A 13,726-nucleotide genomic window follows, 5' to 3' on the forward strand; every position below is an offset into this window, starting at 1 on the left:
TGATGAGAATTTCTAAGATGCGTTTAAGATTCTTTCTCTTGATTTTGTATCCAATATCAAACCGGAAGGAAACACTGCCACATGGCTTGCCCAGCTGTGACAATAAGGGATTTTACTTAAGGCAATAGACCCTGCAGGTAATTGTGGGCATCCTTTTGGCCTGACTTTTCTGCAAAATAATGGAGTATACCCAAGGGTAACAATGCACCTCAACTTGTGTGAGGCTTCATCTAATCTGAGTTTCTAAGTAAGCGCTCTGCAAGTTTGCTGATGACACCAAGCTGTGCAGTGTGGTCAACGCATCTGGAGGGAAAGGATGTTCATGAAGTTCAACAAGACCAAGTGCAAGGTCTTGCATCTGGGCCAGGGCAATCCCAAGCACAAATACAGGCTGGGTGGAGAATGAATTGAGAGCAGCCCTGAGGAGAAGGACCTGGGGGTGTTGGCTGACGAGAAGTTCAACATGAGCCAGCAATGTGCACTTGCAGCCCAGAAAGCCAACCGTATCCTGGGCTTCATCAAAAACAGCAGGATGAGGGACGTGATTGTCCCCCTCTGCTCAGTTCTCATAAGGCCTCACCTGGAGTGCTGTGTTCAGTTCTGGGGCCCCCAGCACAAGAAGGACATGAACCTACTAGAACAAGTGCACAGGAGGGCCACGAGGATGATCAAGGGGCTGGAACACCTCTCCTATGAAGATAGGCTGAGGGAGTTGAGGTTGTTCAGCCTGGAGAAGAGAAGGCTCTGAGGAGCTCTTACAGCAGCCTTCCAGGACCTAAAGGGGGCCTAGAGGAAAGCTGGATAGGTGTAGTCAGTGTAGTGATAGGAAAAGGAGTCATGGTTTTAAACTAAAAAAAAAAAAAAAAAAAAAAAGTAGATTTAGATTAGATTTTGAGAAGAAATTCTTTGCTGTGAGGGTGGTGATGCACTGGAACGGGTTGCCCAGAGAACCTATGGATGCCCCATCCCTGTAGGTGTTCAAGGCCAGGTCGGATAGGGCTTTGAGCAACCTGGTCTAGTGGGAGGTATGCCTGCCCATGCCAAGAGGGTTGGAATTAGATTATCTTTATGGTTCCTTCCAACCCAAACCATTCTATGATTCTATGATCATATTTGCAGTCAAGTAGAAATGAAGGCACATACCTGTCTGTGTTAATTGAATACAGATCTGAAATGCATGATGCCAAAGGAGCTGATGTCTCATCTGTGTCTCCTTAACTGAAGGGGTGAATATGATGTGACATCTCTCAAACTTGTAGGTCCAGAATGTGATTTATCTGGTACCTCATCTATAAGAAATTCTCTAAAAATTAAAGCCAGCATGATGAGTTCTTTGCTGTTTTTTCTTTTGCTACAGTGCAGATTTATTAAGAAAATTTATTAAATAACCATTTTGTAAGCTTAAAACTTATTCCAGAAAAGTTCCAAGTTCCAAGGTTTTTTCATTGTCATATAAATTCTATAAACAAATGGTATCACAAAGTTGTAGTTGATTTTTTCAACTCTCTGGAAAAAAATTAAAATCTATTGTGGCTTCATTTTGGTTATTTGTTAAATTTTCAGTAAAATTTAATTTCTCTTGCCAAAGCAAGCAATACAATTCAAATCTGAGCAGATGACAACAGTTTTATTCCATTTGCTGTTGTTTTAAAAGGAAAACAAATGGTTATATATATTACAGATTTAAAAGGAGATAGCAATGTGAAATTCATGCAGATCTGAATACAATTATCCTGCTGCACTGAGATAACCAAAAATTTAATCATATGGAAATAGCTGAAGAACTATTTTATGAAGTACTAATACCTAGGAAGTTTGGGAATAGGAAAGCAGGAACAATCACCCTAATCATTCTCTTGGTTTTCTGGGGCATGTAGGTGCTTTATGGTTGCTTTCTTTTTGCATCAGTAACCTGTCCTTGTAGAGTCCATTTTGATGATTATTATTCACTGTCTGCAAAAGGATGTCTTCTTGCTTTTATTATTTATGTGTATACTGTATGCCCTCTACACTGTTAACCATGCTGAGCTGATTTACCTGCTTAGATTAACACTGTACATAGCGTGCAAGATGCTGCATGTTTAATTGCGTTCTGCTTCTCTTTATGGAGCAGCAGATGCTATGAAGCATCTATTTTTCCAGTGTGGATTCTGACAGCAATAAAACCTTGCTTATGATATGCTGTGATTGCCATTCCAGAAAGTCAGAAATTGTCCCTGAGCTGGGTTAGCACTTTAATCATAGAATCATAGAATTGTAGAATCCTAGAATCATAGAATCAAAGAATGGCTGGGGTTGGAAGAGACCTTAAAGATCATCTAACTCCAACTCCCCTGCCACAAGCAGGGATGTCACCCACTAGATCAGGTTGGCCAAGGCCCCATCCAGCCTGGCCTTGAACACCTCCGGGTTGGTGCATCCACAGCTTCTCTGGGCAACCTTTGCCAGTGCTTCACTACCCTTTCAGTGAAGAATTTCCTTCTAATGTCTGGTCTAAATTTATCCTCTTTTAGTTTAAGACCATTCCCCCTTGTCCTATCATTGTCTACCTAGGTAAATAGTCCTTATCCATCTTTCTTATAAGACCCCTTTAAGTATGAAAAGGCCACAAGGAGGTCTCCCTGGAGCTTTCTCTCATCCCCATGATGTTAATGTCAAGCCCATGATTGGTCCTATTCCAGAAACCAGACATAATCCAAATCACATCTCAAGAAGCAGAGCTGAGATGGTGACTTTCATGGTCAGTGCAAGATTTCCCTTGTTTTATTCCACTAATTCCTAAATAGGCAGTATCTGGTTTTATTGGGCATATTTTTTGTTGGTGGTCAATTGGTTTGTTGTTGGTGCTTTCTTTTTAGCTTTAAAAAAAAAAAAAAAAAAAAAAAGTGTAATTCAAATAGGTTATCTAATAAAATAAGCAAGTAGTGTCTTCTTGTTCTCATATTTCTCTGCATACAGGTTTTAAGGCTTTCAACTTCTGAATCACTTGGAAGAGCCTTGTGATACCCATGCTGTCTTTTGTTTTCCTAGCTCATTTGGCTCTTGTTCTCCTTCTTGTATCTACCTTATTCACTGAGCTCTCAACCACATTTCTTCTTTGTGATTCAAGAGCAGCTTTCACCTTCATTTACCACACACATTAATTTGTTTCAGGGAAGTACATGTATTATTCTCTTACTCTAGGATTTACTTCAGCAAAATTGGTGAAGTCTGTGAGAAAATAAAACTTAAGTGCCTAATCAGTACATAAATATATTTTATGTCAAAGCTATGCTGATTCAAAATTTCTAAGAATATTTTTGAAATTACAGTTGTTGAGAATTTTTTTAATTGATCTAATCAATTTAATTTTCCATATCTGACATTTGGAATCCAGACCTTGAAATAATAATTTAAAAAAAAAAATTTGGAAAAATATATATATTTTTAACATCAGAAAAGTGGCAAGTTTCCTTCTGCTTTATTGAGAATTTTGACTCCTGTTCTGATTGACAGAGAACATGTATGAAGTCAGCAGTATGGCAGGGGGAAATTAAATACCTTCCACTTGAATTTATTTTTAGTGACAGTTTTGACAATATATTTTCTGATGCTGACAAAAAATAGCAGGAATTAATAAGAATGAGGTGCCCACAGGTAAAAGGTTTCTTCTACCATTTCAGTTTTATTTGTCAGGAAGGAAATACAGCCATAAGTAACTGCTCCTGAAGTGAAAGAGAAATTCCTTTTTCCTATCATATACATATCAGGAGGGTATAGAAATGACAAGGTCATGTTGCTTCCCTAAGTCCAAAATGGTTGCAATAAATTCTGCATTTTTTAATTCAATTTAGAAAGCTGTCCTGCAAGGCTGCATATATTAGTATTAAGCATTCATGGAATCAATTTTTATTTCCATATTATAAACTCCATATTGTCTAGCACACAGCATGCCTATAACCTCTTTGTGCATTGCCAGCAATATATCTGTATCACATTTCTCCAAATAGACTTAATATGCTTGAAAGTCTGCATAACAATATGCCCTTTAGAGCTCTTTTAAATGTCTGCACCTTTGAAATAAACAACCTTCGAACAGACTATGCATGCTTCTCTGTATTTTGTGATATGCAGCAGCCAGCTAGGGCTGTGACATGTCACTAAAAAATTCAGTGGCAATCTGTATTTTTCCTACATTCTCATCAGTTACAAAATCCTTCTGAAGCATATCACTTTAATAAGAAAATGTTTTATTCAACCAACACACACATGTAGGAGCTAACCTTTGCCATGGGAAAGTATTAAACAGCACCATTTTCACAAAGTTTTCAGATCCTTCTGGTAGCAAAAGAATATCACCTGCTTCATGTGGTGTGCAAAAAGATTACCCCTTTTTACCTCCCAGGCAGAGCAGCAGGGTATGCAAAAAGCCTTCTTTTTCAACTCGCTCCTGGCATCTGAAACGAAAATTATAGTTTTTTTATAACCCATTTACCAAAGAAGGAGTAATGTTAGGGGAAAAAAAAAATACATTGATGCACACCTCACTTCAGGAAAAAATATGTTATTGCCATGAAAGCAGCATAAATAAATAAATAAATAAGAACAATTAGCTTTAAAAGATCCCAGTAAAGCAGTAAGAATCTGGAAAAAAAAAAAAAAAAAAAAACACAACTAGGCAGCGCTTCTGGTAGAAATGATAATAAAAGAAAAGAGTGAGGAAAAAATAAACAAATTTAAACAAACCAAAAAGCTAACAGTGTCCTGGTTCCAGTTAGGACAGAGTTAAGTAGCTCATAGTAGCTGGTAGGGTGCTATGTTTTGGATTAGGATGAGAAGAGCGCTGATAACATGCTGATGTTTTAATTGTTGCAGAGCAGTGTTTACACCAGGCCAAGGACTTTTCGGCTTCTTGCTCTGTCCTGCCAGCGAGCAGGCTGGGGGTGCAGCAGGAGCTGGGAGGGGACAGACCCAGGACAGCTGACCCAAACTGGCCAAAGGGGTATTCCATACCATCTGACGTCATGCTAAACAATATATAGGGGTGGCTGGCCGGGGTGGGGGGGCCGGCTGCTCGGGAATAGGCTGGGCATCGGTCAGCGGGTGGTGAGCAATTGCATTGTGCATCACTTGTTTTCTTACACATTATTATTGTTAATACTATTACCATTATCACTATTATTATTATTATTGTTATTATTATTTTCCTGTCTTAATAAACTGTCTTTATCTCAACTCACAGGCTTCACTTTCCCGTTTCTCTCCCCCATCCCAGAGAGGGAGGGGGGAGGGTGAGCGAACGGCTGTGTGGTGTTTAGCTGCCAGCCGGGTTAAACCACAACAGAATCTGGAAAAAAAAAAAAAAAAAACACAACTAGGCAGCGCTTCTGGTAGAAATGATAATAAAAGAAAAGAGTGAGGAAAAAATAAACAAATTTAAACAAACCAAAAAGCTAACAGCTATAAGCAAATGTTTTTACAGGTCTAAACACATATACGAATTAACATTCTACAATTTTCCTTAGCTATATCTGCAGTTGTAACCACACAGGAGATTACATGAAAATAAGGTACGAGATGTCCTGGAGAAATTCTAGTGACAGATTTGCAGTTTAATCAGATTTTACTAACCTGGGTCACTCAGATCATAAATTATTTGGGGAAAAAAAAAAAAAAAACACCCTTCTCACAAGCCCTTTCATAATTGTTTCTGTTTGATGAAGGGCTGCCCTTAATCTGCTACAGCCCTTCCCCCTGGTTTTGCTTTGATGTAATTTTCCCACTGTCTTTGGAGCCTAGGGAAGTTGGGCTGTTGCTTGACTGCACTAAATTTAGGACTCCCAGTCTTATTCCTAACTTCTTCAAGAACTCGCTCACTCACTCTTCCCATTTCCAGCAATCAGACCCCATGAAAAGAGCATGTATATTCAGCAGCTGTCACTGGAAGGGGATCAGCAGTTACCTTAGCTGTCTTACCACCACCTCTAATGCCCATGTTCCCAGATCTTTAAGATTTCCTGACGCCACTGAAATCTGTTTTACTAATCTCCAGACCCCAAGTACTCTCTATTTTAGTTCTCCTTTAATTCATCCTTTAAGAACAACGCTCCTCTGCTTTTCAATATATGTACACTATGTACTCTGCAGAATAAAAGCCTAAGTGGAGTCATCTCTGCTCTCAGTTGAGGCCAGGTAAGGTGCTTCACACCTCATCAGCTGCAATATGTCTTGCTCTGTCTAAGCTACAAGGTCATATCATCTCAATTTACCTATCTCTTACTCTTGAAAAACTTGCAATTTTTAGCATGAACAATCATCTAATTTTGGTTCAGAATTATTTCTCTAAATCCCAGTCCTGCCTTTGCAGGTTGATAATTCCACTGTGAAGGGAAGGGGCCCCATAGGATGTGTCCACATCCCATCCAATATGTAGTAAGCATGACCTGCCTTAGTAAAACTGAGCTACAGACTTCTCTGTTATATATATCAATATGCTTTCAGTTTCAGTCAATTCTCAGTTCCAGCTCTACCACAGCACTTATGAAACAGTTGTGGATTTTGTTGTTGTTGTTGCTGTTGTTTGATTGTGTTTTTTTTCAGGAACTTATCACCTTTTCATTGTATCTCATCTGGAGACAACCTCCATAGTTTTAGAAATTTCAGATGAAGAAGCTACTGAGCAAGGGTCATTTCCTCTTCTTGTTTAACACTCATTTTTCTTTCAAGATGTGACCTAAATTCCAGTGATGTACTTGAAATCTTTAAGATTAGCTACCATGAATTTCCATCTAAGATAAATGTACTTACCTGAAAGGTAAGCAACTAATGTAATCATTGCTACGGCTTAGTTTATAGTTAATAGAAAAAAAAAGAAAAAAAAGAAAAAAAAACTAACGTGAATAGATAACAGTTCACTAATGTTGTCATTAAACTCAGGTTTGGCTCAATATTTAAAGCTTTCTATCTCTACCCTAAGCCAGAGAAAAGGATTCTTTGTTCTTAATTTTGAATAATTCCAGACTGCAGCATTTAAGCTATGTTAACCCATGTCACACTTAGCAAAACGCACCACAGAGGAAATGAACAGGAAAAATTCTGAGTCATCTTTCAAACAATAATGGGAATTTGGAGATAGATTTCTGCAAGTATTTATTCTTTGAGGATCTTATTCACAGAACAAAATATAAGAGACTCAATTAACAGAATTTGTGAGGCATTTACTTTCTCTCAGTGAAAACTGAGAGGATCCTTCAGAAAACAAGGAAATTACAGCCACTCAATCCCAAACACCTTTGTGAGATCACTGTGTGCACCAACAGGGTCTTTTTTGACCTCAGTGGACCATTTCACCTCCAGCAGCTGTGTAGTTAACTGGAATGAGTGTTAGACCGCTTGTACTTTCTTCATTGCTATTAGTGTTAAGTACAGACTCTGGCTGCTGTATCACAAAGGATGATAGGCAATTGCCATAACCAGCCTATCTGCTATCTTTTCAAGTTCAAGGAGTCTTCTCAGCATAGTGATTTCCAGGGATATAGACACTCTTGGCAATTGGAGGGGGAAGGTGAATTACTTTTGCACTTTTTGTTTTAAATTAACAGGACCAGTTCAGGAAATGGTTGACTCAGTTGCTAGTCCATGAGAGACGCACATTTAATAGGAAATCATATTTCAGAAAGGTGAGTTCTCAGATGAATAGAACAGAACAGAAAACATTGCAGGCAAAGTCACAGTATCAGTAACCATTTCAGAGTTGCAGACTCATCAGAAGAACTTTACTCAGTACCATCCAAAAAGACTGAGCATAGTAGAATAAAAGTGGATTTGAAGAATAATAGTAATGGTTAAGGACACACAAATACAAAAGCAACTTCTCTGAAGAAAGACTGAAAAGACTGGGATTGTTTTCTTTGGAAAGGAAAAGTATAAGGGATAACTTGAATTAAAATATATAAAATAGCAAAAGCATGTTGGAAGGTACCGCTCTGATTCTCTTCCTCATCTCTAAAATGGGGTAAATATCCTGCATACCTTTTATGTGGAGTTTCAGAATGAGAATAAAAGCATCAAAGCCTTAACAAATATGACTTCAAAATAAATAAAATTAAAGATTAAAAAAATATATATATTATGGATCCAGCAGAACACTTAGATTCATGGTAAAGATTGATAATTTTAGAAATATCTCATTGATACTGTAAGTTAGTATATCTCTGACTGACGTAATGATCACGAACAGGGAAGATATATATCCATTTTTATCCACTGCAATTGCTTACGTCCCTGTTAACATGGCCATTTGTCCTGATCATCTTGTTGCAGATTATCTTCAGACCGTGAGGTGCATGTTCTTCAAAATGATATTCATATTCCAGGTTAGTTCCAAAGTACTCCACTGTTATTAATGCTATTATCACTGGAATGAGGAATAAGCTGCTGTCCACAGGGTATGGTATACATGCAGTGGTTGTACCAGTACTATTTCTACTAGGAATGTCATTTCCTACTGAAACATTTATGCTACTGCCTTCCTTAGTGTGGGCACAGCTGCACTACATCTGTGTGTGTGTGTACTGGAGAACAGTGTGTTCTCCTTCCCTGCGGGGGAATAGATACGCTAAGATAGCACCTTTATCCTGGTGTATCTACATCCTCACAAGAATGTAATTAAGCAGTGCAATCTTCCTGTGATTAATTTCAAATCAACATCCAAACTTATTATTTTATTAACTACTGCAGAACTGGAAAGGTGTTGCTACTATCCAGCACAGGTTCATAGGCACTAATACATTTCTACTAGAAAATAAGCTATCTCACTCTGACATATAAGAGCTTAGAATCAGAAGTTGTGATAACATAGTACCTAATGGTATTTATTATACCATTTAGAAAGGGCTCTGAGGACTTAAATAACTAGTATTTGCATATTACATTCACTTTCAATATCCAATATAGCATCATCTTTAAGTTAATTTGTTTCCCCAAGCTAGCAAAGTGGTTGTTTTACTAATAGGTATTTCCAGGCTCTCCCTTGCTCCTCTTAGCAATAAATCAGTAAGTGGCTCAGCACCATAGTTTAAACCGCTTGTTTTGCTCAAGGTATTTTGGCATGGCTGCTCCTCATTTCCTTTTAAAACACATACTTATTCCGAAAATAATATCTACTTCTGGCATATAAGTGCCCTTGACTAAGAATTAGCTCAATTTCATAAAGACAGGGAAAAAAAAAAAGAAGAAAAAAAAAAAGAATTATCATCTTTCCCTTTTATCAGAAAAGTCTCAGAAATGGAAAAACAATGTCTTATGCTGGCCACCTTGAGACTCAAGACAGTGGAAATCATTTCCTGGGTTTTCTACATTTATTTTGCACGATCTTGACAAAATTGTCTGATCAGGTTTGTAGATTAGTGGCTGCAAGCTTCAAGGTAAACCTTAGTACTGTTTCTCTATCAGTTACACGGTTCAAACATCTACTGCACACATCTGCAAAACATCATAGAATGGTTTTGGTTGGAAGGGAACTTTAAAGACAACCTAGTCCATCCCCCCTGCCATGGTGTTGGCATCTTTCACTAGATGACCAGGTTGCCAAAGCCCCATCCAATCTGACCTTAAACACTTCCAGGGATGGAGCACCCACAGCTTCTCCGGGCAACCTGTGCCAGTGCCTCACCACTTTCATAGTAAAGAATTTCTTCCTAATGTCTAATCTAAATCTAACCTTTTTTACTTTAAAATTAATACCCTTTGTCCAATCACCACATTCCCTGAGAAAGGCTTTTAGCATTCTTTCAGGAGGATGTGATGGTCATTTTCCACTGTTTTAGTTCTCCACCTATAAAGTCAGACAAAAATACTTTTTCCTGCTAATATTTGTTTGCCTTCACTAAGCCCTCTTTACCATCCCAGAGGTTAACCATGTGGTATAGGAGTTAATCCTAGCTAGTGCTAGTTAAAATTGTCTGAATGCTTTTTCCATATGTCCCATTGCTTCATATTTTTACTTTCACATAGTTTGCAGCATTAGGCAATCATAAACTAGTTATGCTAGTTAATCCCTTTAGTAAAAGATTATATACTTAAAGTACCCACTTGCAAAGCAATTTTGAGCAAAGGCAATAGAGCTACTCAGTATTCACCCCTTGCAGAATTCATTTGCCTCTTTTCTGACTCCAGAAATGAAGGGGGGAAAAAAAAAAAGGAAAAGAAAAAAAATATTTGAAACATTCACCCCATTGCTGGCTGGTCAAGTCAGGATGTTTCTATTTTCTTATAGAAATAAGAAAGTACCGTTCCTACTCTTTCATCTGGCTGTGCTAGATTGACCACTCATTTGTCCTCCACCTCCTTAAATTTACAGGTAGAAGTAGAGTTGGATTTATGAAGATTTTCAGAGAAGTTATAATGCAAAAATATTGTATAGTGAGCCACCTCTTTCCAAGATGCATAACTATAAGACGATAACTGAGAACAGGTGACATCTCACTAGAATTTGAATTATGTCAAGCATAACTGTTGGGAAAACAGATTTCCATTTTACAGTAAATCTTCCTTTTCCCATTAAGTTTCATTTCTAAGAGCACATCAACAACTACAAAAAGAAAAAAGAAAAAAAAAAGAAAAAAAAAAGAAAAAAAAAGAAAAAAATAGCATGGGAGTACTCCATTTAGCACCACTGAACAGCAGTGATATATGTGTAGTAGTGTTGCGTCCCATGTCATTCCAAGATTTGCAGGCTCCATGCAAATGGCACAAGCTGCCATGCTCAGGGAGGCCCTACCCTTTGCCTGAGCTTTCTCTGCTTACCTCTCCACCCTGTATCAGTGAGTAGTGTTTTGTGATGTACCCTCAACATTTCATTAGTGCTGCCTTTTGCATTTAAAACCAGTCAGGAATTCTTTAGTTATAAACAAAAAATACAGTTATCTGAACAGTACTTTGAAGACCTATAGTGGTCTAAAAGAATTATAATTGCATGAAGAAAAATGAATTGATTTAATGTTACAGTAAAAGGACTACCGTAGCAATAAGGATCAAGGCCTAAAACACTGGACAATTAGCAGTCTGTCTACATTAACAAAATTTTTCAGCTGGTCATAAAACCATAAATCCTAAATTATGATTATTGCTTTTCCACAGGAAATGTCTTTGGCTAGTTTTCAATATAAACAGGAAAACAGAAAACTGTCTGAAGACTTTGTCACATATCACATTGCTTTGTGGCTTTAACTTCTCGTGGTTTAAAACATAAGGCAAGCATTAAAATGCCTCACTTCACATGCAAATTTGAGATGACAATGTAACTAAGGATGAAAATCTGTTTTGTATGTTTCCCAGTGGATTATACAGCTGTATATACCCTCCCTCCAATAAGTATTTTTGAACCTTTTAAAAGCTATTTAGAGTCCTTGAAATATCTTTCATCTCATTAGTTGCAATGCAAGTAAAGACCTAAGTCCTGAGATGATTTATATATGAATTTCCAGACTGGCTGATAATGAATGTAGGATTGCTCATTTTGTGGTTATCAGTAACTCTGGAAGTAAGGTCCAGTTGTAGTGTACAGAATTTTGTAAGAAAGAGCTAAAAGTACAGTCTGCTTGTTGACTGGCAAAGATTTTCCTGTCACTGCAGACTAGTTAATAAAGCCATTGATTACTTGAAAGTCTAGCAGAGCACTAAAAATTCCCTGGTGTTAAAGAAGTAGAAAAGATTGAAAACACAACAGAGAACAATATTAAATAAAAAGTGCTTATGCCTCACTTGGAATATGCTTTGGGACATTTTATTCATAATTTAAAAAAAAAAAAAAAAAGTCTGTCCAGAGTAACAATAAACATCCTAAAAAAATACATATGAAAAGCTTTAGAAGGTAGAAGAAAGAAGAGAAAAGAGAAGTCAAAACAGAAGTGGGAATTGGTCAATACTGAAAAAAAATAATTAGACATTTTTTCTTATCACAATTACCGAGAAAGCAGTTAAACTGTCTGTAAAAGAAAAACTAAAAAGAAGAATATCTGAAAAAAAGGTTCTCACCCTGCAAATATGCACACAGGCTTAACTTTAAGCATGACTACAGTCAGCTGGTTTAAAGCTCAACAAGTGTCTAAAAATTGGCCAAACTGGGCCAAAATGGAAAATAAAAATTAAATGGGACAACTAAAATATATTCAGAGAACTAATAAAAGGGATGAAAGAGATTGACTTGAAGAAAGAGAAGCATTTCTTGAATTTGGAGATGAGAACTTGGCTATCAAACTCGTCCTTTTTTTTCCTTCGTAACCTACTTTCCTCTCTCCTCTATGTGGTCTATCCAGGCTGCACCCCCTTCGGGCATGTGATCACGTCTCACCTGTTTGCAAGCATTATTTCAGTTTCTATGTAAGTAACAACAGCTTTACAACAACAGCTTTACAACAACATCTTACCTAGCAGAGAAAAAGTTAAAGATTTTGATAGCAACTGCATTGGATTCACGGGGAACTTAGGATATTTCAAGAAGCAGCAGCTTCAATACTGTCTATGGAAGAGAGCTATTATTAAAATTAGTACCATAAACATTGCTCGTTCACTTTTTTTTGTTGTTCTTGTTCTACCATATCTCCATAAGTCTTTTTATTCTCTCTTTTTAAAGGAAGAAAAGTCTCGTCTGCTATACTGAATAGAGCATACAACACTCACAGATGGCACACATACAGAGTCTGCATGATAATCCATTTACAGAAAATACCACAGCCACTGCACTTAAATGCCATTTGAAAGAGGGACAAAGTTCACATCACAGTGAGTATCTTTTTTTCCCTTGCTTTCTTTTCAAGCCACTGACTTAGTTTCTCAGGTATCTGTTGGGTTTTTATCACTCCTTATGCTATCACAGGAGATTCTGTATAGAGATAAGACTAAACTATTTTTAGGTAGTAAGCAGATCTGTACAAAACTCAGTTATTTCATGTTGCGGGGATTCATGAAGTCTTTTGGCTTTTGATTTAGTTGATCTCACATACTCAGAGCTATGCTTTGAATTTTATATTCAGATAAATCTAAAAATTCAAGGCAAAATTCATTTAAAAGTGCCAATACAGCCTTGCCACTGCAGACAGGCTGCATGAAAGTAATTATAACTGATTTCATTTGTATTTGAAAGAAAAAGCACAGCCCAGACCTGGTTCACTATAAAATTTCACCAAGTGTTACCTTAATCTAACACAAAATTTGAGGGTTTGGCTCTCCATTGGGCTGAAGATATAATGTGTAATTTTTTGCTAATTTAAAATCTAATGAGTTTTGCATAACTTTAGATTTTATAATGAAAATCCTACATGGCTTAAATTTTAAAATCAGATAAAACAGTTATAATAGTTTGCCCTCATTATGGGTAACCAGAGTCTTGACAGCGCAATCCACGTTGTTTACAAAATGAATGATGATAATTTCATCTTTGTAGAATCCTCAATATTTCCTTCATGCTTTTCATAGAAACCTTCCTTTTTTCCTTCTCTCTCCTTCCCCCCTCCCTCATTGTGCTCTCTTCTTTTTGTGAGGTCTTCTGTCATATTCTGTCTCAGGTCTGTAGGTTCTTTGTAGAAAGGATCAGTGTTTTGCTACTGCATCACTGCACTGTTTAGCATTAAGAATTCAGCGTGAAAGCAGCCCTTGGCTTTTGTACCATTGTACAAATAACAGACACACCTCTGGAAATACATGATGAGGCTGGACTCACAGGATTCACCACATTTAAAAGAAAAGT

The 13,726-nt window shown here is 37.3% G+C and overlaps 1 protein-coding gene and 1 long non-coding RNA gene across 6 annotated transcripts in view; one reads left to right on the plus strand and one right to left on the minus strand.

The window, feature by feature from the left end:
• Positions 1-13,726, minus strand: part of LOC310893830 (uncharacterized protein) — a 141,487-nt gene that overhangs the window by 11,507 nt on the left and 116,254 nt on the right. The window contains exons 4-5 of the mRNA XM_083823261.1: positions 5,220-5,326; positions 4,378-4,436 (exon numbers count right to left, since the gene is read on the minus strand). Of these exons, the coding sequence (XP_083679387.1) occupies positions 4,378-4,436; positions 5,220-5,326 (166 nt within the window). The remainder of the gene's footprint in view (positions 1-4,377; positions 4,437-5,219; positions 5,327-13,726) is intronic.
• Positions 4,458-13,726, plus strand: part of LOC310893832 — an 86,396-nt gene continuing 77,127 nt past the window's right edge. For 3 of the 5 annotated variants that reach the window (XR_014579345.1, XR_014579347.1, XR_014579348.1), the window contains exons 1-4: positions 4,458-5,085; positions 7,581-7,658; positions 8,302-8,354; positions 12,614-12,762. This is a non-coding gene — a long non-coding RNA (uncharacterized lncRNA). Of the gene's footprint in view, positions 5,086-6,704; positions 6,794-7,580; positions 7,659-8,301; positions 8,355-12,296; positions 12,361-12,613; positions 12,763-13,726 lie in introns of those variants that run through there. The other 2 variants (XR_014579346.1, XR_014579349.1) reach the window with 2 other exon arrangements.

Source organism: Anser anser (genome assembly GCF_964211835.1).
Source record: "Anser anser genome assembly, chromosome: 2".
In the NCBI taxonomy this organism is placed as follows: Eukaryota; Metazoa; Chordata; class Aves; order Anseriformes; family Anatidae; genus Anser; species Anser anser.